Here is a 24171-nt window from a genome sequence, read left to right on the forward strand (position 1 = left end):
TGCCATGAATTTCACTTTGGTGTTAAGTTTAAATAAATTAATAACTGTTTCAAGTATTAAGGGATCAGCATGCTGTTAGTGTGAATTCTGTCACTTCCATGTAACTTATCTGTGCTTCTGTCTCAGCTGATGTGATGGGCTACTTTTCCTGTTGTGTGGAAATGGCATGGAACACATTCACTTACCATAAACAGTTTTGGTTGGCCTGCTGACTGCATATTTAGGCTAAGGAGCATTTTAACAATCGGAGTGTCCTCTTTGAATTTGCAGCTTATGCGCAACCTTCTGGGAACTCACTTGGGACACAGTGCCATCTACAACATGTGCAGGATCATGGAGGACAGGTAAAGAAGGTCTATCTAACCAAATTCTATCAATTTTGTAGAGGTCCCATTGAGGTAGACAGAGAATCACTGACTTCAGAGAAATAGTTGTGGTGTTTAGAAGTGGATTCTAGTTATGCTGCTGAAATGCTCATTTTTTAGCTTTTCTGAATTTATTTTTCCTTCATTTAAAACTAAAGTCATACTAAACGGTTTATTACGTTTAATGTTTATAAATTGCTATGTAAGTCTCAAATGTATAACGGCTGGTAATTACTGCCGTGATAGTTTGTATTCCTATTGAGTCTTATGGCCTAGCATGGTCTAAGGTTTTCTTTCCATCTGTTCACAGAGCTTACATGGCAGATGCTGCACTGCTGAGAGGAGCTGTGTTCTTCGTTGGGATGGCTCTCTGGGGTGCTCATCGCCTAAATTCGCTCAAGAACTCCCCAACTTCAGTGCTGCCTTCATTCCTCAAGGTAAGATGGGATGCTGGAGGAACTTTTTAACCAGGTATACATCCAGACTTGCACAGATTTAGAGCAAAAATGTAGTCCCCTACACCAAAGAAATCTTTTTGTGGCTGAAAGGTAGCAATTGGGTATGCTGGATGAAGCGTAGAGAAAGAATAAAACAACAGAGGTTTTAGGTTTAAAACTGAGGCCTCCTTCTAGAGTATCTGTGTATCTCTGTTGGCCAGAAATGCAAACTCTGAATTCTTTTTGTAAAATATCTGTGTTGTGGTTGCTAGCTTAAAAAATAAAAATCAAGCAAAAGCTTTCACTCTTTCTAGTGTGTGATACAAAAGTTTGAGGGACGGTGTCCTTAGAGCTCCATTAAAATTTTCTTGTCCAAGTGGATCAGGCAGGAGTTAGTAGCTTTAAAACCTCACATGCCTGTTTTCAAGACGGGGCTGTATTTGACATCTGATCTACAGCTGCTTGCAGGAAGGTGTAACGACTTTATAAAACGGTTCTTTGTTTTGGTGTTTGTGTATATTGACTTAGATTTATTTATTACTGGCCTTCAGGCTAACTTCATACTGAGCAAGGCATCTTTCATTTGAATTTGAGAGGGTTTCTGACCATGACTTACCAACTGTTAACTAACTGAAGCACTTTGTATTCCAGGCCATGACATGTCCCAATGCAGTTGTATCTTATGAGATAGTTCTGTCCATAACACGTCTGATAAAGAAGTATGGGAAGGAGCTGCAGGCTGTAACGTGGGATATCCTTTTGGACATCATTGAACGATTACTGCAACAGCTGCAGGTAAGTGTTGAGCCTATCTTGATGTGCTTTCAATTAAAAGACTGTGCCATAAATATTTTTGAAAATTCCTCTCCTGTTTGTACACTCTAGTGCACTTTGAAGTCAGATGAAAGTTTCATCTTATTCTCAATTCTGTGGCTACCAGCTGAGTTTTCTGTTTATATTTAAAAGTTAGTACTTTCTGGTAAAGTAGAAGTCTTTTAGGAATGTTTTTGCCTTTTGTTTCAGAGTTTAGAGAGTCAAGAACTTAAGTCCATTGTACATGATCTTTTGACTACAGTAGAAGAACTCTGTGACCAGAATGAATTTCATGGCTCTGAAGAGAGATTTTTTGAGCTGGTGGAAAGATGTGCTGATCAGAGACCAGTAAGACTTTCCCTGTTATCTTCTTTCTTTACGGCCAGTTGAAACAGTTTTATTACTCAGTACAGCTGAAAACTGCAAGTCCTGAAATAACAAGTGGTTAGAAAACGTCAGCAAGGACTTACCTTTTGCATGAACCTTGTTCTTAGAGGGAGGACAAAAAATGAATGTATTTTATTTGTTTATACACTAAAAAAAAATCTTAATCTTTCCATGAAAGGAATCTTCTGTACTAAACTTGATAGCGTACAGAGCACAGTCCATTCATCCTGCCAAAGATGGTTGGATTCACAACCTGCAGATGTTAATGGAGAGATTCTTCAGGTATGAAATCATAATTCTATGAATACAAGGTACTTTCAAATGTTTCTTGCTACCTTTCCATGTTAAGTAACTTTGTTTTCTGAAGGTCTAATATTAGTGAGTGACCGATAATAAGTATGGTAGTTCCAGGGCATAGTATGTGAAAGAATTTTGTTTAGCAGAAGAAAATCTTACCACTGAGTTATTTGTGTTCCTTTTTTTCCCTACTTTCCTTTATTTCCATTGGATGGTGCTATTCCAGTTAACTTAGGCAGTTACGTGCTCCACTGCACGGCACTTTATGGTTCTGACACCAAACAAGAATTTACTGTTAAGCCTTGAGGCTGTATGTGGTTATCCGATATTAAAGTAGTACCTGTCTTTGAATTGGCACGCCTAAAAATATTGTTATTGCTCTAAAATACCAGTGTGCACCAATAAAAAACTTGTCTCATTTGTGAAATGTTGCTGAGGAACAGCTTGATCTTTCTGCTGTGTGTTTGATTTTGAATTTCCTTGCCAGAGCACTTGTTCTTCTGACATACACTTCCTAGTTTGGACTGGAAGTGGAAAAGCTGCAGTTACAGGTTTTCAGCAGTAGTAAAAGCTGAATTGTAGGAAAAAAAGTTGAATTGGGATTCTAGTTTCCACTTGTTCTTGAATCTGATTTTGTACGTAGAGACATTAATTGAAGGCTGAGTTGCCCTCTAACAGTTAGTGTTCTAACTCTTAAAAAATTTCTTAGTTTGATTTAGTTTTATTTTCGTTTTCTCTTCTTCCCCCCTCACCTAAATACCAGCAACTTCATTTCACTCATCTTGAATTTGCTCTTTCTATTTTAGGAATGAAAGCCGTAGTGCTGTTCGTATTAAAGTTCTGGATGTGTTGTCCTTTGTACTGAGTATTAACAGACAGTTCTATGAGGTATGTGTTTATCTGTTCCTGATGATTATGTGTGAGATCTTAAAGGCTTTGGCGAGGTGCGTTTTATGGTGTCATCTCTGCCACTGAAGAATGCACAGAACTGTGCTTTAAATGTTGAACACAACAAACATTGCTTTAGGAGAGCTTGCCTTTCAATTGCCCTTAGCTGAGTAAAGGTCTACGTGACTTGCAGTGGGAGCTGCTGTGAAATGTTTTGAAGACATCCTTGCTTGTGGATTCACTTCCTTGGTTTAAGGTCATTAATTCCATATACGTCTTGTTTTGGAAGAACAGAAGGTTAGGGTGAGAGATGATGAGTTCATTTAAAATCTTTGTAAAAAGGTGAGGTCTGAACAGAATCTGACGTGGGCAGATTGACTTGTCTTGGTGCTTCCAGTTTAATTGTGATCCAAGATGGAAGCTGTTTGAGAGAGGAGATGTCTTCAGTTCCTCGGAATGTACCCAGTGTGTGTCAGAGGACAGAAGGGGCAGAGGTGCTTCTTGGATTCCTTGGATTCCTGCTTGTCAAAAAAAAAAAAAAAAAGCCACAGAATTTCCTTAGCCCAGGCTCAGATAAGACTGTTGACATTGTCTGTAGAAAAGATGAAAGCTGAAACATTGAATCCAAGTTCAACAAAAGTGTTAAATGTTTGGAAGGAGGGATATACAGAAATACTTAACTGTGGGGGAAAAGGAAGGATCAAGGAACCAAATGGTTAGTTGAGGAACAAGCCTGATACCAGTGTTGTTTTTGTTCTGTTTGCCTCTTTAATATGATGACTGAAAAACTGACAGCAAAATGTACAGACTTACTAAAGTTGGTTCTCTTGCAGGAAGAGCTGATAAACTTGGTTGTGATCTCTCAGCTGGCTCACATTCCAGAGGATAAGGACCATCAAGTTCGAAAACTGGCCACTCAGCTACTTGTAGACCTTGCTGAAGGCTGCAACACGCATCACTTTAACAGCTTGCTTGATATCATAGAGAAGGTGAGGCACAGTTTGCTCAACTGTCAGTAGCATCATGATGGCTTTTGCCAGATCCTCTTATTGTGGCTGAGGAGACTAACCCATGAATCTTACGACTTGCATGGATCAGCAGGGTACTGGAAAATTGCTGGATTTTATAGATGCAGGCACGGAGCACAGAGCTTTCAAAACCCTGTGAACATACATCCAAGCTATGTGACAGAGCTTGCAGAATTTCCAGCAAGGGTGAATTTCTGTGGTCTTGTTTGATCTTCCAAGATAGAATTAAAGAAAAGAAGAAAAGTTGTGCTGTGGATTTAAAGTGTTGTGTTATATTTCTTTTTTTAATTATTTTATTTATTTATTTATTTATTTTAAACAGGTGGCTGCACATTCTCTCTCATCTCCATCTGAACTGGAAGAGAGGGATTTGCTATCATATTCCGCTTCTCTGGAGGATGTCAAGACAGCAGTTCTTGGACTCCTGATAATTCTTCAGGTAAACGTGGCAGAGTGTTAAACAAGTGTTCTTCAGAGTAGTCTTCTGCTAGACTCCATTGTTGTTTTTTTTTTTTTCCAGACAACTTCTGCTATCTGCATTTTGATCTGCACACTTAAAAGTTTAACTTTTCTGGTCACTTCTTTTGTTTTGGGTATTGTGTGACTGCTAAAAGTTTTTTTTTTTTTTTTTCCCTCTTAATTACCGTTGTACAGTGAATATGAATGCATTTTCACATATGGAGGGCAGATGTGTTCATAAGCTGTAGCAGAAGGAGATTGGCTCATAACCTTGAATAGATCCACTGTGTTTGGGTGGCATATCCTGAGATACAGTTGAAGCAGTTGCAAAGAGCTGTTTGTTCTGAACACTGCCCTTCTGAAGCCAGGCAAAGTTGCTCTGAAGTCTCTGCAGAGGTTCTGACTAGATTGGTCTGTTCATCTTGCTTTCAGGAGCAAGTCTTAGCTGTGTTGTTTTTGAATTCTCAGTGCAGGTACACGTTCTGAATAACCAGTGTCAGATTGTGTTAGATTGTGTTTCTGTTCCTTTGTAGACAAAACTCTACAGCTTGCCTTCCAGCCACGCAATGCGTGTATACGAGATGCTGATTCACCACGTCCAGCGCCACTATATGTACGCGTACAGCCTACCTGTTGCTAGCAGCATCAGATTGCAGGTATGAGCAGTAACCCGTACTTGTAGGTCAAGAGCTGTGTGCTGTCTCTGGGAATCTTGGATTGCATGTGGGCAGTGTGTTCTGTTGAGCTGGTCAGAAGCAAAATTAAGCATTTCTTGGCTGGTAAGAGTACAGAACTAGCCACAGCATCTGGAAAAAATCCCTTTGTGCCTGCAGGTGGGAGAATGGGAGGTGGGAGAGTATGTGACTGGCTTGGGTTTTTAGTTACTCCAGTGTCTTGTCTATTGCAGGTATTTGATTTCCTGCTGATGCTTCGAGCCGACTCCCTCCACCGTCTTGGCCTTTCCAACAAGGATGGAGCAGTGAGATTCAGCCCTTACTGTCTATGTGAATTTGTGTAGGTTTCTCATAGCATTTAGCAAATGCTGTTTTCAGAACTATTCTACATTCTTGCATGAGTTTAATAGTTCATCTCCAGTTTGTCTAAACCTTCCAAATCCCGATGAATCTCTTGCTAGGCAACTCTATAGTTGCAGCTTAGGATGGTCTCAACTAATAACTCTGTGCTTTTTCAAATGACTTGTCTACAGAATTACCAATCCCAGACATGGAAGTTCTGTTTCAAAAATTCACAAAAATGTTTGCAATTTCCTGTCTGGAACCAGTGCTCCTATTGAGATTTGATTCAATGATTTGTACAGATCTGGCTATTTTAATTTTATAGTTCGTTCTGATGTTTCCTGTGTAACATACCACAAAGGATACCTCTCTAAATTTGCTAGGGGTCTGGATAGAAAAAGCGTTTATCCTGACCAAACCAAAACGTTGGTCTACTTGGCAATCCCATGTTTTTTAATTGAAAATAGTATTGTGTTGCTGTTTGGGTATCAAACTAGCTACCAAATAGGGTAGCATTGTAGGTAATATGGATAGGCTGTTCTTGTCTTCATTTTACATTACATTATTTTTCTGCATTCCCATGTTGCAGAGAAGCAGAGAAGAGAGCTTCTGAGAAAAAGCCAACTGGTACGCTCTCTCCACCTTCAGGAAGTCCCAGTGTGCCTTCCCAGAACACCACCATCCGTATGGGGCATTTGCCATACTCGATGGTCTTTGGTGTCCTTCTGCAGTGTTTGAAGCAAGTATGTCCCCCCTTAATGACAGCTACCATCCTCATATGAGATATGTCAACTGAAAATGTCTGGCTAGAGAATGCCATCCCAGAGAATCTAAGTAATGCCTAAAAAGCAATACTTAAATCCTTCTCCCTGAGCACCTGTGTGTAGTTGTACAACTTCATAACCACCAGTCGGAGCAGCAGTTCAGCTCTTTAGGAACTCAGCAAGGCTTTCATTGTGCTCTGCTTCAGAGCAGACAAAGGCAAAAATGTATTTGTTAGGACGATTCTTTGATCTTTGTTTATTTCTGAAAGGGCATTTGAAACTAAAAGAAACTGTCTAATTGCAAGTTTTTGAAGTATAATGAAAATTGGTAAATTTTCCAGTTGCTAATGAAATATATGTGTAATTTGCTCATTAATGCTGGCTTTGGACATCGTTGTGTTCTGAGAGGGTGTCTTGCTCTGGAAGCTCATTTATACTAGTGGTTAGGAGAGTTGAATTCTGGCTCTGTCTGGTTGAGCTCAGTCAGGTCTGGATACAAGTCGGTTTTCAGTTTTCAGTATTGCACCTAGAGCTGGATGAAAGACAGGCAGTAACTTGTGACAGATAAATGTCACTTCTTTTTATGTAGCTACCACAGCAAGAAATACATCTGCCTAGGAAATGGTATGTCTGGAATGTGATTGGTCTTGCTTTCAAAATGAATAGAATTCATCATACAAAAATTTTTCACCCTATTTTTTTTCTTTCTTTCCAGGAGACAGATTGGAAGGTGTTGAAGTTGGTCCTCAACAAATTGCCAGAATCTCTCCGCTATAAAGTGCTCTTTTTAACTTCTCCTTGTAACATAGACCTCCTGGCATCTGCACTGAGCTGTATGGTAATGCCACATGCCCTACTGATATATAATCATCAGATTCTTAGTTTGCCTGATATTTTTTTGAAATTTTTTCTTCAGTCTAGTATTCTGAAATATAGTATTTTTAGTATGTTATCATGCTTGTTGTCAGTCCTCACTCACCTTCCCTTTTTGTGAGGGTTGTTTTAGGTATTTAGTAATCGGTCTTTGTTCTTTATATATGTATTTTATATATATATACATACATACACCTATGCAAAGGTGGCTATGGGCAGTGCCTTTCCACTGCCTTTTAGAGAGTATTCTTAGTGTAAGGTGTTCTAACTTAATGTGCTATATCAGCTCACAGACAAAAAGACGACTGACAGGCTCCATGGTACCCCAGAAGGCTTCTCTCGCACTGATTTGCATCTGGCTGTAGTACCAGTGCTGACGGCATTAATATCTTACCATAATTATCTGGACAAGGCTAAACAGGTAGGGGAAACTTGTATGTGTCAGGGGGAAATGACAGGGTTGAGTCTGTGTAGTGGAGTATTTCCTTCTCTTTCACTTTTCTAACTTTGCAGCAGTAACTGTCTGGTTAGTTGGTTTCACTGTTCTCCATCTATACCTATTCCTCCACTCACACATTGCTGAGTGACTTTACCTTCTGCTGGAAGACCCTGGTAAATGTAAAAATCGAACAGAAAGACACAAAAATTGTCCCTAAAAAGGATTTGATACATCCCTGTATTTAATCAGAAGCTTAAGTAATAATTTCTAAAATTTCTACCTGATTATGTCCCACAGTAAGATTTTGGCCTAGAATACATGCAGCCTCTTCTAGGATTCTGGTGCATTTTGGATAAGAATTCATGTGTATCATACAGGCCTTATGGTAGCTATACTTTGCAAATTATTCTAAAATGCTAATTGAAGTCAAGAGATATGTCACGTTTTTTCTTCCCTGCATTATGACCTTTTTCTTTTTTTTATTCTTCTAGCGTGAAATCGTGTACTGCCTAGAACATGGTCTTATCTATCGCTGTGCGAACCAGTGCGTTGTGGCACTCTCTGTCTGTAGTGTCGAGATGCCTGACATCATCATAAAGGCACTTCCTGTCCTAATAGTCAAATTAACCCACATTTCTGCTACAGCCAATATGGCAATCCCTCTCTTAGAATTTCTTTCAAGTAAGTTGTAATGTTCCTCTATGTTTGATCTTCTACAGTTGCAAATGTTTTGTTTGCATTGAATATAAGTATTTTGATTGCATTTAGTCAGCAAATTCTTGGTATTTTGGTAATTCCCTTTCACCATCCTCAAAATATCAATGTTTGATCATCTCTTAATTGTTATTGCTTTTCTATTGAAGGCACTTGCACACACTGAATAAAGGGACATGTTTTGTGCAGTGCCACCATACAATGATGGGAAATACAAAGCTGTTTTCCCTGCCTTGTTGCTTATAATTTAAATAGTGCAAAGTTACACCATGATGTTAGTATTCATGTCAGCTGATGATTTAGAAGTAACAAAACAATTCAAATTAAACTGAATTCTGGTATTGAACAGCTCATGTTCAAAGCTCACCTGTGCTGGTTTTCTTCTTGAACTGTTCTAGCTCTAGCAAGGCTCCCTCACCTCTACAGGAACTTTGCAGCAGAGCAGTATGCCAGTGTGTTTGCCATCTCCCTACCCTACACAAACCCATCCAAGTAAGTTCATAGCAAACACGCTTCTTCTCCTTCTTCATCTGTAAAATAAAGAGAATAAGATAAGCTTTTTTTTGTAGCACTCGGATCAAGGTTATGTGTTTGATATTCCTCATTCTGGTATCTCTAAGCCTTTTCTGAATGTAGGACGTAATCTCCTCAGACAAAATGTCTGTTTTTCATAAACAGAACTTTTTTTTCTTGAAACTTACAGTAGGTAAAGCAGTAGTTCTATTTCTCTGATAGAAAAGTCCCTCTGTTCACTTCTGGAATGGCATCATATTGCAGCATGAAACTCTGTGGAGATCTTTTTGCTGTTTTAGGTTTAACCAGTACATTGTTTGCCTGGCCCATCACGTGATAGCTATGTGGTTCATTCGGTGTCGCCTTCCCTTCCGAAAGGACTTCGTCCCCTATATTACAAAGGTAATGGATACTACTGAATCAAACAGTACATAAATTAAAAGGACAGTTTATACTGGTCTGAGAAGTATAAAGGTTCTGTTTGAAGCCAGAGAAAAGCTCATTTTCTTGTTAACTTCTTTTTCAAGACTAAACGTGAGTTCTTGTGCAGTGGCCAGGATTGTGGTCTTTCAGCTGCAAGTCCTGCTCATTCCAGCTGTTACTTGTTTGTCTCAATTGGCAGGGTTTGCGCTCGAATGTCCTCCTTTCATTTGATGACACACCTGAGAAGGACAGTTTCAGAGCTCGTAGTACAAGCCTCAATGAGCGGCCAAAAAGGTAAATAATGTTAGATTCCAGGAGGGTCTTGTGTTCCCTGTTCTCGTGCTCACACCATTCCTGTGTTTTTTGGAAGGAAGCTGTCTAGTTATCCAAAATCTGACAGTGCATTTAAGCAAGCAAAGTAAACCTCTTTAGGTCAGGGGATTGGTAAAAGACAAAGTGAGTGTGGTAATAAGTTGAAATCAAATGTGTCTGACAGTCTGGTAGTACTTATGAAGGCATCACTGTTCTGTAAGTTTTTAGGCTAGGGTGTGGGTTTTTTGTGGTTAATTTTTGGAAAGCAATGGTTCTTTCAGGTACACTGCTACCAGAATAGAGAAGGGTAATACCAGAAGTAGTAGAGAACCATATTTATATTGATAGTGTTTACTCCTTTTAATAATTGATCTCTAATGACTATTACAAACAATCGCAAGGTAAATTATATTGATTAACAACCTGTATAAATTAAGATAGCAAAAAACGTGTTTTTCCATAGTGATATCACTCAAGTCAATGTTCTGGGTGGCAGACAGCTGCCTTCTCTATGGCTGAATAGCCTGATCCTTTTTTTTAATTTTGAAAGCAGTAAGTCAGTTTTAAGCAAAGCCTGGTATCTTTAGAAGTCAGAATGTACCTTGTCAGTAGTCTTTCAAAGTAACATTTGCAGGGATGGAAGAGTATTGCTTGGAAGGCATTCAGGGGTTCTCTAATGTCCTTTTACCTGTAGGACATACCCTAAATTGGTTCACTTAACTTGCTTCAGTGTTAATATGCAGTACGCATCCAGTGGCATTTGAACCCTGGGGAAAGTGCCTCTACTTTAACTGCAAGGCTCAGCGAGTATCTTGCAATGAAGAAACACCATCCCTGCCCTAATGCTATAGCTGTAAACCCTGTTTTGTGTTTCATCTCTCCCATCTCCTCCTCTTTCATTCAGAAATTTGGAAGAGAAGCCTTTTGACACTTGTCTCTTGAATTAGAATTTCAGCTAAGCTTTTTTTTTTTTTTTTTTTTTTTCAAAAACAACCCTGTTAAATTCAACCAGGTTGGAATACTACTGTATCTAAAGGCTTTCGCTAATGCTGCAGGATCACTTTCATAGAAATCTCTGCTGAGGAGTGTGGGCTGTACTCAGACAGCAACTTGAAACACCAGAATGGCAGTGATGCCTCTGCTCTCGAGTTTAGATTCTAGCTAAATGAGAGAAGAAATAGCTTTGAGCAGATAACTGCTTCCTTGCTTGAGAAACTTGTGTGCTTGGGTTTTGTGCTTTGAACCCCGAAGAATAAGCATTTCTCTGCTCTAGCTAAGGTGCTGGGTGTTGAAAGAGATGAAGATTCCAACAATTTTCAAGGCTGCTGAATGGCAGTGTAGGTGTAGGTGATTATCTCAGTGTGGGTCTCTGCTCTCTGTGGTCACATCTCCAGTTGTGGCCGAAATGTAACCTGTCAGAGGTCAGGGGGAGGAGGAGGAGAAATAAACTCTAATCAATCCAGGTGACTATCTGAAACGTAATCATTCACTGAAAGGAGGAGAGCAAATAAATGATGTTTAGGAAGAGTCAAAAGGGTTAAATGAGTATCTTCATTTTACATAAGGCAATGTGAACTGCTGAACCAACTGTTACCTACCTATTGGTGCCCAGCCAGGCATGCAGCTCAGCTGTGACTAATTGAAGTGCCTCTTAGATGTTAATTGCTGTCATCTGCCACATGTGGTTGGCACTAGACAGTGTGAAGGCTTATCTTCTTTTCTGTTCCTCTTGAAAGTCAAGTGGGTTATCTTGATCCACCTGAAGTAAGATAGCTTATTTGACAAAAGCATCATGCAGTCAGCAGCAGTGGAGAGGATGTTTGCCTTCTTGTCCCCGCATCCATGCAGTGCAGTGCGAGAAGGATCAGTTTCAGACAGGCTGAGTCTCCCCCAGTGTCTCAAGATCTGAGCCAAGGGACACCTCTCACCGACCCTGGTAAGTTTTTGTGGTTCAGAGTTGAAGCTCAGGCTCAGGCCAGACCTGACAATGTTAGATTCCTGTCTCTCTGGGAAGAATGTGCTGCTACCTGGTACTGGTAAAGCATTTTAGGATCTGGGGATCTGGTCTTTGTGTAAGTAGCCATTTTTTTTTTTTTTTAGCTGTGCTGAATTGTTGAGGTGAGATAACACAAGAGCTGGCAGAACTGCACAAACCTTCTCAGACTTGAGAACTTTGTGCCAAATTAGCAATAAGATTCTCTTGCCTTTGTTTAACAGTTCAGTATTCCAACAATCATTTCAATCAGTTTTTTTGTTTTAACCTGTACTAATTTCATTTGTTTTGTAGCACATTTAAAACCTTGTTTTCAAAATGTGGTTTGTCTTTTTAATGCTTTCAGCTCTGCTTGTTTGTACGTTTTAATTTTTATTTTCCTTTTTTGGCATTTGTTTTATTTTACATCACCCTCCGGGATCCCCCAATATTGACCCTGTGACCTGTGACCTTTCAACCTACATCCCTTCAATGATTTCCTCCCTTCCTGTGACCTCTTATGGGGCTTGGTGCTTCTCCACCTAGTAGTTTAAGACTAGCCAAAAATGCAAAGCAAGGCTTGAATAACTCTCCTCCAGTGAAAGAGCTGAAAGAATCCTCTGCAGTTGATGCCTTCCGATCCCGCAGCATCAGTGTGTCTGAACATGTGGTCCGCAGGTAGAGGCACTTTTAAGTGGGGAGAATCCAAGAGCAATTCAGCACTTGGAAATTTTACTGCAAGGGTGGGTGGAAGCAGGGTGGATTTGCATGTGGGATGCTTGCATGACTTTGATCCACACTAAAAAAAAAAAACCTGCTCCTGGCCACAGTCTAGGTTTTGGGAAAGCATCATGGATATTCCATGGCTTCCCAATACTGGCTGTTGGGCTGCCACATTGCCCCGTGTGTTGTGTATGTCTGCTTTGCCCTGTTCTCTGATGCTTTTGCAAGAAAAAAAATCTATTTGCAAAATATGGTGATGGGAAAAAAAAAAAGAAAAAAAAAAGAAAAAGGTTGCATTCTGTGTAAGTGAGCATACTGGTTAAAACCCACTGAAACTTCAGCTTTCTAAGCAGTGACTTGCTGCAGGAGATGCTTTTTATGCTCTGCCAACTTAAGTGCAGGCCCTCTTTCCAAACTATGAGGAATAGCTCTGGCCTGGGTTTGGGATTTGTTTTTTGATGCAGAGGGGGCTGTCAGAAGTATTCTGGTCAAAATACAAGGACATGAAAACCTTCATTTGTCTCTCCATAGAGCAGTGAAAGATGAAACACGCCCAGCCCGTAGGAAGCTATTGCTTTTATGGCTAAAGAAAACACATTTTAATCACAAACATGGATTTGCTCACATGAAAGATGAAATGATTTACGCTAGTTTTTTAAACCTATTTTTGGATTGCTTCCCTTGAAATTTAAATTGCTGTCTGTAACATTGCTGTGCTGATTGGAAATCTGAACCGGAATGTTTGTGCCTTGATCATTAAGGATTCCTACCCATAGGATTTTATTGCATGTATTTGTGCTTTTGACTGTAGCTATACATTATTCAGGGGAAAGACACTGACGTGACTAGATTGTGAATATCATTCTGGCACTTGATTCTCTAATATCCTCATTAATCTATTAGGTGATTTTTTTTCTCTTGTTTTTATATTCAAATTGTAGCAATTAAAGCTCAGATAATTAACCTTAGTGATGCCAAAGAAATTGTCACATTGTAAAATTTTGGCTGTACTTCAGTTTAGCTTTTATTATGATGGCATAAGGATTCTTCTTTATAAAAGCATCCCAATCCAACCTGTTACTGCAATTATTTTAAATCGCATTGCTAACTTTGTTAATTTGAAGGCAGAACTACTCTCTAGTCTTGTGCCAATGTCCTGTACAGAGTGCAATTTTTTTCTATTTCAAATTGAATTAAAAAAACATATCTATTGTGTTTATTTGGAGAAAAAGAAAATCAATATCTGAAAGAGATGTAACAGAGGGAAAAGTAAACCACAATATTATGAAGTTAAGTCTAGAAAGACTTGATTTATGGCTCATGGGCAACATGTTGCCTGGGAAACTCCGCAGGTTGCTTATGTCACAGAATGCTTGCCCTCACTCTAGATTAGCCAATTCAAAGCATGGTGCTGCCATTCCCCATTTGCTTGGCACACTTGCCCATGGGCCACCAGACGTCAGAGAGCACTGGCCTCACCTAGTCAGTTGATGGTCATTTAGATGTTTCTCAGCCTCAAGGTAAAACACACATTCTCCAGTGACAATCTACAAAGCACGACATGAAAGAGATCCAAAAATGTTTTGATTACATCCTGGGTTTAATGTCTGGCCACTTCTCTATTCTGGCACATGCATGTATGGCAGGTGGTTCTGCATCATATTGTCTTCTGGGTGATGGGGATGAACATTTTGCAATGTGATCTGTCAGTTGGAAACGTTCTCTTGTAGTCGGATACAAACATCCATCACTAGTTCAAGCCTGGGCTCTGCAGATGAAAATTCAATGGCTCAGGCTGATGACAACTTAAAAAACCTCCATCTGGAACTCACTGAGACCTGTCTGGATATGATGGCCCGATATGTCTTTTCAAACTTCACTGCGGTGCCAAAGAGGTAGGGGTCAGTCGGTGACCGGGGAGAAATATTTTTGTTTGAGGTTTATATTTTACTTTATCAGTGGAAAATTGCTGTGACACCCGTGAGATTCTGGCAGGCCTAGGAGCCATTTCTTGCAGATAAAATCTGGCTTGTGTAAATATGAACTTAGATGAGAGAAGTCCATTGCAGCCAACCAGCCTTGTCCTCAGCCTTGAGCTGATCAGGAGGAGATGCACTGAAGGTTGTGTAGCCCCAGTGGCACGCTGTTTGTGAGCACTGCTTTGCTCCATGCCCTTGCTTAACGATAGCAGTTTTTGCTATAGAACTGAGTACCATGCCAGCTGGCTTCCAATCAAGGGCACTTTTCTTGTGAAACCCTCCCAGAAGGGGACACGTAGCCCAGACAAGCCTTGTTCCTGTACTGCTCTGTAATGTGTGGCCAGGATAATAGTGGTAGTGCTTCTATCTAATGAAAGGAAAGTTAGCTCATTCCTTATCCTGATGGGTAACACCTACATCGATTGGGGAATATGTTTCAGTTGCCATAAAAAGGAAGAAAACAGAACCTATCTCCTGCGTAGTCACAAGGAATCAGCTGCCTCTGGAGGCTCTGTGCCTTGCAGTGTGGGAGCTGTGCTCATCACAAATGTCTTTTTAGGTCTCCTGTGGGTGAGTTTCTGTTGGCTGGAGGAAGGACAAAGACCTGGCTGGTTGGTAACAAGCTGGTGACTATCACTACAAGTGTTGGGACAGGGACAAGGTCCTTGCTTGGCTTAGACTCTGGAGAGTTCCAAAGCAGCACAGAGTCAAGGTAATTTTTGCTTGCATTTCTAGAAACTTCCACCTAACAAAGTCACTTTAAACATCCACCGTTGTTACTGTGCTTTTTTTTTTTCTAAGGTTTTCCTCTTACCACAAGAGGACTGTTGTATTTGTCCAACATGATACGATCCTCTCTCAACATCACCAATATCTCTTTTTCCCAGCTCAGACCCTGTTTTGCAAGTGAGACAAACTAAAGAAGCTCCAGCAAAACTGGAATCTCAAGCTGGGCAGCAGGTTTGCAGAAGCTCTCGCAACAGAGTCAGATCCATGTCTGGTAAATTCCTATCCTGGAGTCTTACTGCCGTTGCTGGGTCTGTGTTACAGGTTTAGATGTCCTAGCACCTACTGAAGAGACCTGTGTCTAAACTGAGCTGAGAATCTGGACCTGCCTGGTACTTAACAGTGGGCAGGTAGCAGCAGCTGTTGGTCTCAGTGCTGCTGGTGCTGCTTCTGCTTGCCTTTCCTTGCAGGAAGGCTTTGATGGTTGGTTAAATGGTGAGCACTTGCAATGAGAACCACCTATATCTACCTAACCATGTGGTTTGTAAGAAATACATGCAAGGTAAAGCTCTTAGGTTCTCAGTGTTGTGCACACAGATGCTAGAGGATCTCAAAAGATTTACTGTTTCTCAGACATTTTTATTACTTACTTAACTAGTAAATAATTACTATAAATATTTTTAGTATCAACTAAACATTTTTTCCCTTCTGTGTTGTGCTTGTCTTGCTAGGTGGTCATGCCTTACGTGTTGGTGCCTTAGACAGCTCAGCCTCCCACTTCCCTGGTGGTTCAGCTTCCCAAGGGACACAGAGTCCTCCTGCTCCTTCATCTCGATCAGAGAAGTCTAATCCTGCTCCACAGACTCCTCTGCAGAAAGAAAAAGCAAACTTAGCTGCATATGTCCCTCTGCTGACACAGGGCTGGGCAGAAATCCTAGTGCGCAGACCAACAGGTATCTTTACCTGGGTGTGGAGTGAACTCTTTTTGAGTTGCATAGGTGCATCTGCTGTTAGGGAAGGATTAATGACGTGCTGAAGGTCAGAATTCTTGAATACTGCAGTACATTAACTGGGAACTGTCTTTTTCAGCTGGAAGTTGCTTCCTGAGAAAAGAACTGACCTAGTATCATTAATTAAAACGAGCATTTTGAATACCTTTTGGGAACCTGCTATGGTAATGTGTTTACTAAGGATTGTTTTTGAAGGACTTGGGACGAGGTATAGAGTAGTGGGAGCTACATGCTGAAGATAGGAAACAACCAAGTGATCCTGCCACATGTCAGGAGAACTGAGGAGATCTGTTCTCTGTTTGGATACTTGCAAAATCCAAAAAATCCAAAACAATGTGTGTTTTTTCCAATGTGAGTTGTAAACTTTCTGGAGTGGAAGTCCTTAATGCTCTTCCCTAATTTTCTTCACCAGGTAACACAAGCTGGCTGATGAGTCTGGAGAACCCGCTGAGTCCGTTTTCTTCAGATATTAACAATATGCCCCTGCAAGAGCTGTCTAATGCACTCATGGCTGCAGAGCGTTTTAAAGAACACCGAGAGACGGCTCTATACAAGTCCCTCTCTGTCCCCTCCTCCAGCTTGGCCACTGGGACAGCCAAACCATCGCTTCTCCAACGTTCCAACACAGGTGAGAGATGTCAAGCCAGTCGTGTGTCTAGCATAGCTGTCACTAGCCTGTTTCAAGTCTGTTGAAGTTACTGTAGGTGTTCCTGAAATGTAAGTTAGTGGCTTGAGGGGTGACAGTAATGAGAAAGGGAATCACTTCTTCTCTTTGTAGTTTTCAGTGAAAAATTCCCTTCCTCCTTGCTTCTGATGTTTCATCAGAAAAGTAGCTCTCTTTCTTGACTATAAGAAAGAGAGGAGCAGTGGAGCTTCTTTGCAGGAGTAATGTGTTTCATGATAACTGTTTGCCAAATGAAAGTAAAGTCACGGATCTTTTCTCTTTCCCGCTGATCTGAGCATCCCATGTGTGAATGGATCTTCCCATGCAGCACTTTCATTTGTCTACAGTTTTTTTGGGGCACTGGCAGTGGTAGTTTCCTAGGAAAACAGCCTAGGGTCAGTTAGTTGCCACTGTTTTACAGCAGAGATGGCAGAGCACAAATCCCAGCAGCTGCGGATGTATTCACCTTTTAAAAAGACTGTTCAGCCTTCAGACTGGTGCCGTTGAATCACTTGAATTTTCTTTGATGGCTTTAATGTCGTGGCCAGGGTTTGTCACTGTATTGGCTGTAGTGCCTGGTGATGTTGATGCTAGTTTACTTTGAAAAGAAGTGTTAATGCTGGGTTGTTGCTGTTGACCAAGCTGGAACTTGTAAAGCTGTCAGGAATCCCAGCTTAGAGCTGTCACCAACAACATTTAGCTGAGGCTGTCGGCATCACTAGTGCTCGCAAAATTGACCGGTGATAGCAACAGGCAAGGCTGTTCTGAGTAGGTGGCATCAATGGTATGAGTTGTTTTGGAAATCCAGTTAAAAAGAAGAAAAAAATCTTATCCATGAACATTCCTGTTGAGTCCTACAAATTTGTGGTATGTAGGCATTAACCGATCAGTCAAAAGAAACACTCACCTGAATGCCACCCCTGTGGCACTCAGTGAGAAAATCATTTTGGTCATATTAGCTTCTGCAGTAGCCTGCCAGATGCAACAAGTGAAGTGAATGTTTTGAAGAAGTTTTGCTTTAAGACTCTCATATGCATGGTGTTCTTCCTCTTAAGAGGTTAAATCCGTGAGTCTTTGTCCATATTTCTACTCTTCAGACCCTTCTGTGCATTTAAAAACTATCTTTTGCCAAAAGTATGTATCTCAGGAAAAGCTCAGACTGGTTTTCTGTTTGTGCTAGGACATCACCGAGGAACTTTCTGTTTCTAAAACTCACAAAGATGCATTCTTCAAAGAGAGCAGTTTGAGTCTGCATTGTTTGAATGTGTTTATGCCTCCTTATTCATGTTGAAACCTTGCACCCTTGAAGTATCCCTTTGGCATCTAGTGAGCTTATCCCAGCTTGTTCTTTCCTTTGTTTTTATTTATTTATTTATTTATTTTTATTTTTAAATAGGTTCTTGGTTACATTTTAAACTCTGTGCTTTTTAATTTTATTTTCTTTTCATATAGTCTCTCCTTCCTTTTGATGTAGCTGCTCACTTGATTTCCCTTTGCAGTGGCCTCTTTCTCTTCCATGTACCAGTCCAGTTGTCAAGGGAAGTTGCACAGGAGCATATCCTGGGCAGGTATATTTATATATCTTTAAGGGAAAAAAAAAAAAAAAAAAAAAAAGTATTGCCATAGAAGAACACCTCTGATTCATAGAAAATGTATCCCTCATACTTCATTTTCCCCTTCCATGTCTCCTGTCTGTACCCGGTCTCATTACTCTCAACAAATGGGATCTTGACTAGCATGAAGAAGTCCAAGCCAGATGCAACATTTGCAAGTGCAGGCAATTTCTTAAAGCAACTTTTCTTTTAGCTGGGGTGGGTTGTGAGTCATGAGGCACAGCGTTCAATGGCCTGTCAAAATGTCTGAGTAGCTTGATTAATTGTTTATTTTCAGCTTCAGTTTACAATTGGCTTTGTGTTCTGCTAAATGTGAAAGCTCCCTATTCTGAGAATAACATAGAATATGCTACAGGACAATCTACCCAGAAATGAAGTCCCCTGCTACTCAGCCCACAGAAATCTGTCAGAATTGGACACAGAATCTGATGAAAGAAGCTGATAAATACGTATTAAAAGTTTGATGTTAAAATGGATGCTGGTTTACAGGTTTTTTTTAAGAAAAATAATAAATATATTTAAGGTGGAAATGTGATTAAATTCTAGCTTTTTGGAGGCCCAATATCAGTGTAAAAACTGTCTCTGCTTCAGTAAAATTTACTTTGTCATTAAATTAAGCAGAGATCAAATTGCATAGGTTACGAGCACAGCCCCTGCATTGCTTTGATGATTTGCAGTGCTTTGTGACTTTAATTGGAGGGTTGAAATTTCCTTCTATCTTCTTTCCTTCAGTGGAAAATTCTGTGTAGAACATTCCTAACTGCTGTTTTATTTTTTTGACATAGGCCTCTTAAAGCAGCACAAAGATGCTGCAGTAAAATGTTTTTCTATACTTCTTTCAGCTCAAATTCTTCTATTCCCACCTAAAGTATAATCAGTGAGCATTTTCATTTTTAAAAAACACCAGCAATCTTGGCAGTGATGCAAGAGCTAGGGAAGCTTGGAAATGCTGGATATATGCAGGTGTGTTCTGGCTTGGACAGCTAACCAGATCAGCACGTTGTTTTGTTTTTGTTTTAATTTTTTTTATTTTTTGTTGAAAGTATGTGTGTGCAATGCTAACTCTTAATTGCTTCTTTGAAATAACTTTGGTCCTGCGAGCTGAAATCAATCCAGGAAAAGCTGCTTTAGTGATTTTTTTTTTTTTTAATGTTTTGCTGATTTTTCTTTAGTTTTGGTGTGTGCTTTTTTTTTCTTTTTTCTTTTTTTTTTAAATTTGGAAAACAAATCTTGGCCTTTCAGATTGGTCTTCCAGTCCCTTGTGTGCATAATGGGAAGCCTCCTGTTCTCCAGCCTTTTCCTCAGGACAAAAAGCAAGGCCAGGAGGAGCCTTTGGTCAGACTCATCCCTGTGGTCAGGGTCACAGCCAGAAGTAGACACAAGGTTAAATGCTGCAATAACTTCCTCCACCATAGGCAGGGCTTCGAAGGAGCTTTCTTGTCAGTGTGGTTTCATTACCCATTTGCCTGATCAGATGCCACATGCAGGTTTCCCAGTATTGCTGCAGTGCATGTATTACTCCTGCTCTCTTCTCCTTTCACATGTCTAGGGCTGAATTGTTTTGCTTCTACTGAGACATACTAGGAAAACTGCCAAACTGCAAGTAAATGGCTCCTAGTAAAATTTCTTACCTCCTCCTAGGCCGCTACAAGGCACCAGGAGCGTTACATTTCAATACAAGAAAAACTTAATTTCTTTGCATACTTGCATAGAACTGATCTCTTCACTGCCTGGATAACGATGAACTTTTAATGCTAGTCTTGTATTTCCTTACATCTCTGTAGTTCCTGTGTGTCCTCATAGCTGAGTATGGATGTACAAGGTCCCATTTTCTTCATTCTGTCCCCTGCTTGTTCATCAGTGACAATTGGAAACAACTGCACTTGTTTTGACAAACGTAGGTGCAGGCCTTTGCTGTCAGGGTAAGGTGATCAGGTATCCTCTCCAAAAGGGAAACCAGGAGCAAGGCTGACATGACGTGAAATCAAAGAACCAGGCCACTCATTCAATATGGCCTTCCATTGAAATCCCGTAGGGAAAAGGCTGGTACTTCAGAGGAAAGGAGGGGGACCTGCCAGTCTATTGCCTCTGTGCAGACTTCAGTTCTTCTGCATTGTGTCTTGGTAGAATCTGCGGTAGTGCTGGAGGAAGGGAGCCCGTCGGAAATGGAGCTCAAGGAAACCGAGTTCCCAGCTGAGTCTCCAGAGAGTGAAGATTTTGAAACTTCGTGTTCTGAACAAGTCTTGAGTGAGGAAAGGTTCAGTAAATCCCACGAGTCGTATAGCAGGGTAAGCAGAAACAAACAGCACTTTTATGCTGTGTTGCAACCCCATCTTCAGACACATGGGATAAGTTGTCTGTGCCTCTTGGCACCTTTTCTAGCTACTCACTGGTGGTACCAAAATGTGCACACAGTCATGACTGAGTTGTGTGGCTCATGGGAGACTGCAAACAGAGCAGGAGCAGTAAATACCTGTTTCATGCAGGGCCCTCGATCTGTGTTCCTTCGTATTGGGACCAATCTGCTCATCTTTCACTGCAAGCATCATAGGCTGCCTTAATTATTACTGTTGTCAGCTTACGTTTTGTCGATTAGGAAAACTGTTTGTATTTGTTTCTTTCTTTTGAAGTCCTCTTCAACGTCTAGCCAAGAAGAAAAATCTTTGAAATCAGATGACCTGGTGGAGGGTGGAATTCCCATCGGGAGAGTCCTTCCCCCGGAGGATGGCCGAACGCTGGAGGAGCTTTCCTTCCAGCCGTCCCAGCCGCTCAGCAAGTCGAGCTCTTCCCCCGAGCTACAGACACTGCAGGAGGTTCTCAAAGATGCAAATGGCAGAGAAGTAACAAGGAGACTGAGCACAGAAGTGAAATCAAAATCTCAGTCTGGGAACCTGGAAGGGGATGGGCTGGGCAGTTGGCTGAGCAAGGGAGAGGATGCCAGAGCAGCTGGGTCAGGGGGGTTGGATGGAACTGGGCTTGCCACCTCGCCTCGCTCCCCCTCTGGGCACCGGCCCAGGGGATACACCATCTCTGACTCAGCCCCGTCAAGAAGAGGGAAAAGGATCGAGAGAGATGCCTTCAGGAGCAGGACGGCAGCCTCCAATGCTGAGAAAGTACCTGGAATAAACCCAAGGTGGGTTGAGGAGCATATCTGAATCTAGAAATAGTAAGCTTGTATTGCTGGAGCCAGGGCTGGATTTGTTCAAATGGGTCTGCAGGCTTTGTGGGATCTACAGGACAGTAGCTGATTAAAAAGAAAGATGAATTACTTGTTTTTTTTCAGACCCTAATATAGAAATGTTTAATTCGCTGTTAATAAATTAACTTCACAGTCTTAGGAAATAAGTGTAAATAAACGGATCCCACTTTAGGGTCCAAATGCACGTGTGGCTTGAATGCAGGACACCTAGAGTTGATTTTGCTGTAAATAGTTTGAATTGCTAGGCTTGCTGTTCAGGAAATCTAATGTGCAAAAGGAAGATGAGGGGGTATCATGTATATATATTTTTTTCAACTTTAGACATAGGTAGTTGCCCCAGATTATGTTATGAGACAATCTTCATTTAATGGTTAATTTTGTAAAATACAAGTGTCTGTAAAATCATTTGTCTTGCAGACTAGAAGTACCCATGTAACTGTGAGGAAGGAGTGTGTTCCTACTCCTTTGTCCTACCAGTGGATTGCCTTTTTAACAGAGGCTTTGTGCAGCTGCCACCGTTTGACATAATGATTGTTTTTTATGACAGGGGTTTATTACAAACTGCAGGTAGTCCAGGCACCCGGTGTCTCTAGGAGATGAGTAATGCTCGGCTAGCATTTTAATTGCTTTTGTCTTCTTTACATAATGTTCTTACGTACAAGAGGTCAAAATGGACTGAATTTTTTTATGGTAACAGGACATGTTTTTCTCTCTCTCCCGTAGCTTTGTGTTTTTACAATTGTACCATTCCCCATTCTTTGGTGATGAAAACAACAAGCCCCTTTTGTTGCCAAATGAGGTAGGCAAGGATTTTTTTTTTTTTTTAATTCTTGTAGTTAATCTTTCTAACCTTTTTACTTTCCAGCTCATGTGGTGCGATTTAAAGGTGGTTCTTACTGACAGTGTTACAGATGGGAAGTTTTCTATACCCCATTCCTGGTGGCTCCAACATTCTGCCTGTGTATTCAGCTAGAGATGTTGGAAGATTCTGTTGGTGCTGTTGCAGGGTCCCAGACAGAAGGCAGGATGATTTGTGGGTTCTTTTTTTTTGCTGCTAGTAGGAGTGAAGGATAAAAACGGAGCACTAGGTGGTATTGGCAGAACATCGTTAGACAAACCTGTCAGCCATCAGGATAGTTGGGAGTGGCCAGGATGCTTTTTGTGGTTGCAGGAGAAATAAATCACAGGCTTCCTGGGGAAGTAGTGTGGGAGTGCTCATGAGCTGAGCACCACAGACCCCCTGGTGAAAGTTTTTCCCTTGCTTCTGGTTCAGGTGGTGAGGCAGCAGGGAGCCTGGGTGAGATAAGGTGATGCTTCGTGTTAAAAATATTCTTCAGAGAAAGAGACGTGATAATTTTTCATGCCTGGAGCTGAAGTGAATAGATGATGTAATATGTCATCTAAAGGACATCTAGCCTGCGCAGTTTGCCAGACTAATCTCATCTGAAGTATTAAAAAAAAAAAAAAAAAAAAAAAAAAAGAATCCTGGAGACAGCTGCCATATAGCACAGCTCTGTACCCTGAGCTGATGCACTCTGCTCTTGCAGAACAAATTAGGGCAGCATTCATTGAGGGCACTAGTGAAGGTCAGGGATCTTTGCTTACACTGTGCTGTCAGAGTCTGTGCGTGGCCTGCTGCTGTCCAGGTTTAGGGAGGGCAGTGAGTGTTTGGAGATGGTAACTTTTTAAAGATGTGACAAATGTTTTGATTGCAGACGTTTGAAAAATCGGTGCAGCTCCTGGATCAGATTCCTTCTTACGATACACACAAGATCGCGGTGCTCTACGTTGGAGAAGGTCAGGTGAGTTGTGAGCAGTTACATTCATGATTCAATGGTTACATCTCAACAGAAGGCTGGGCACTGCTACTCCAGCTGTGTGATCTGTACTGCTCCTGCAGTAGCCTTGCTTTTCCTTAGCTTCTTGCATTAAAAATCAGTACCTGCGTGAATCCCTTCTGGGGAGGTAATAACCTAATCAGTCATGCTGATGGAGTGCTCTTAACATTCATTGTGGGACTGCTCTGTTCTTGTTTTCTAGAGCAACAATGAAATTGCTATTCTGTCGAATGAGCACGGATCCTATCGCTATACAGAGTTCCTGACTGGCTTAGGGAAGCTCATTGAACTTAAAGATTGTCAGCCGGATAAAATTTACCTTGGAGGCCTGGACGTGTGTGGGGAGGATGGACAGTTCACCTACTGTTGGCATGATGACATTATGCAAGGTAAGATGTCTCCAGAAGTTAGAAGTGGAAGGATGGTTTCTTCTTATTTTAAGACTGAGCTGCTTTCTCCAAGCTTCCTTTTCACGAGTGTAGTAAGGATGGCCTGGGGCTGTGTTCTCCCTGCATTCTATCTGATGTCTCTGCAAGCCAACGAAGGGAGAGGTGCATACCTGCCTTCTTCAAGAAAAATCATACCACTTCTAAAATAATCTGTACTATGAAAGATTGATAGGGATTTGTGTAGAGGTTTGTAGAATAAGCTGCTTGGTCCTGAGCTGCTTTGAAGGCTGTTAACTGAGGACAGTATGTGCATGTCAAAACTCTGCTAGT

The 24171-nt window shown here is 41.0% G+C and overlaps 1 protein-coding gene across 6 annotated transcripts in view; it reads left to right on the forward strand.

Moving 5' to 3' along the window:
- TSC2 (TSC complex subunit 2) overlaps positions 1-24171 on the forward strand; it is a 33768-nt gene that overhangs the window by 4210 nt on the left and 5387 nt on the right. The window contains exons 8-36 of one of the 6 annotated variants that reach the window (XM_082772338.1): positions 271-344; positions 676-802; positions 1454-1597; positions 1826-1963; positions 2181-2284; positions 3106-3187; positions 4021-4176; positions 4538-4654; positions 5208-5330; positions 5582-5688; positions 6280-6433; positions 7170-7292; positions 7614-7748; positions 8258-8447; positions 8879-8972; positions 9293-9395; positions 9616-9710; positions 12247-12378; positions 14154-14318; positions 14962-15114; positions 15290-15402; positions 15860-16081; positions 16551-16766; positions 18302-18370; positions 20543-20703; positions 21046-21548; positions 22338-22413; positions 23330-23416; positions 23655-23841. In XM_082772338.1, coding sequence (XP_082628464.1) covers positions 271-344; positions 676-802; positions 1454-1597; positions 1826-1963; positions 2181-2284; positions 3106-3187; positions 4021-4176; positions 4538-4654; positions 5208-5330; positions 5582-5688; positions 6280-6433; positions 7170-7292; positions 7614-7748; positions 8258-8447; positions 8879-8972; positions 9293-9395; positions 9616-9710; positions 12247-12378; positions 14154-14318; positions 14962-15114; positions 15290-15402; positions 15860-16081; positions 16551-16766; positions 18302-18370; positions 20543-20703; positions 21046-21548; positions 22338-22413; positions 23330-23416; positions 23655-23841 — 4150 coding nt within the window. The remainder of the gene's footprint in view (positions 1-270; positions 345-675; positions 803-1453; positions 1598-1825; positions 1964-2180; positions 2285-3105; positions 3188-4020; positions 4177-4537; positions 4655-5207; positions 5331-5581; positions 5689-6279; positions 6434-7169; positions 7293-7613; positions 7749-8257; positions 8448-8878; positions 8973-9292; positions 9396-9615; positions 9711-12246; positions 12379-14153; positions 14319-14961; positions 15115-15289; positions 15403-15859; positions 16082-16550; positions 16767-18301; positions 18371-20542; positions 20704-21045; positions 21549-22337; positions 22414-23329; positions 23417-23654; positions 23842-24171) is intronic. The other 5 variants (XM_082772339.1, XM_082772340.1, XM_082772341.1 and 2 more) reach the window with 5 other exon arrangements.

Source organism: Aythya marila (assembly GCF_965140915.1).
Source record: "Aythya marila genome assembly, chromosome: 15".
NCBI classification, from domain to species: domain Eukaryota; kingdom Metazoa; phylum Chordata; class Aves; order Anseriformes; family Anatidae; genus Aythya; species Aythya marila.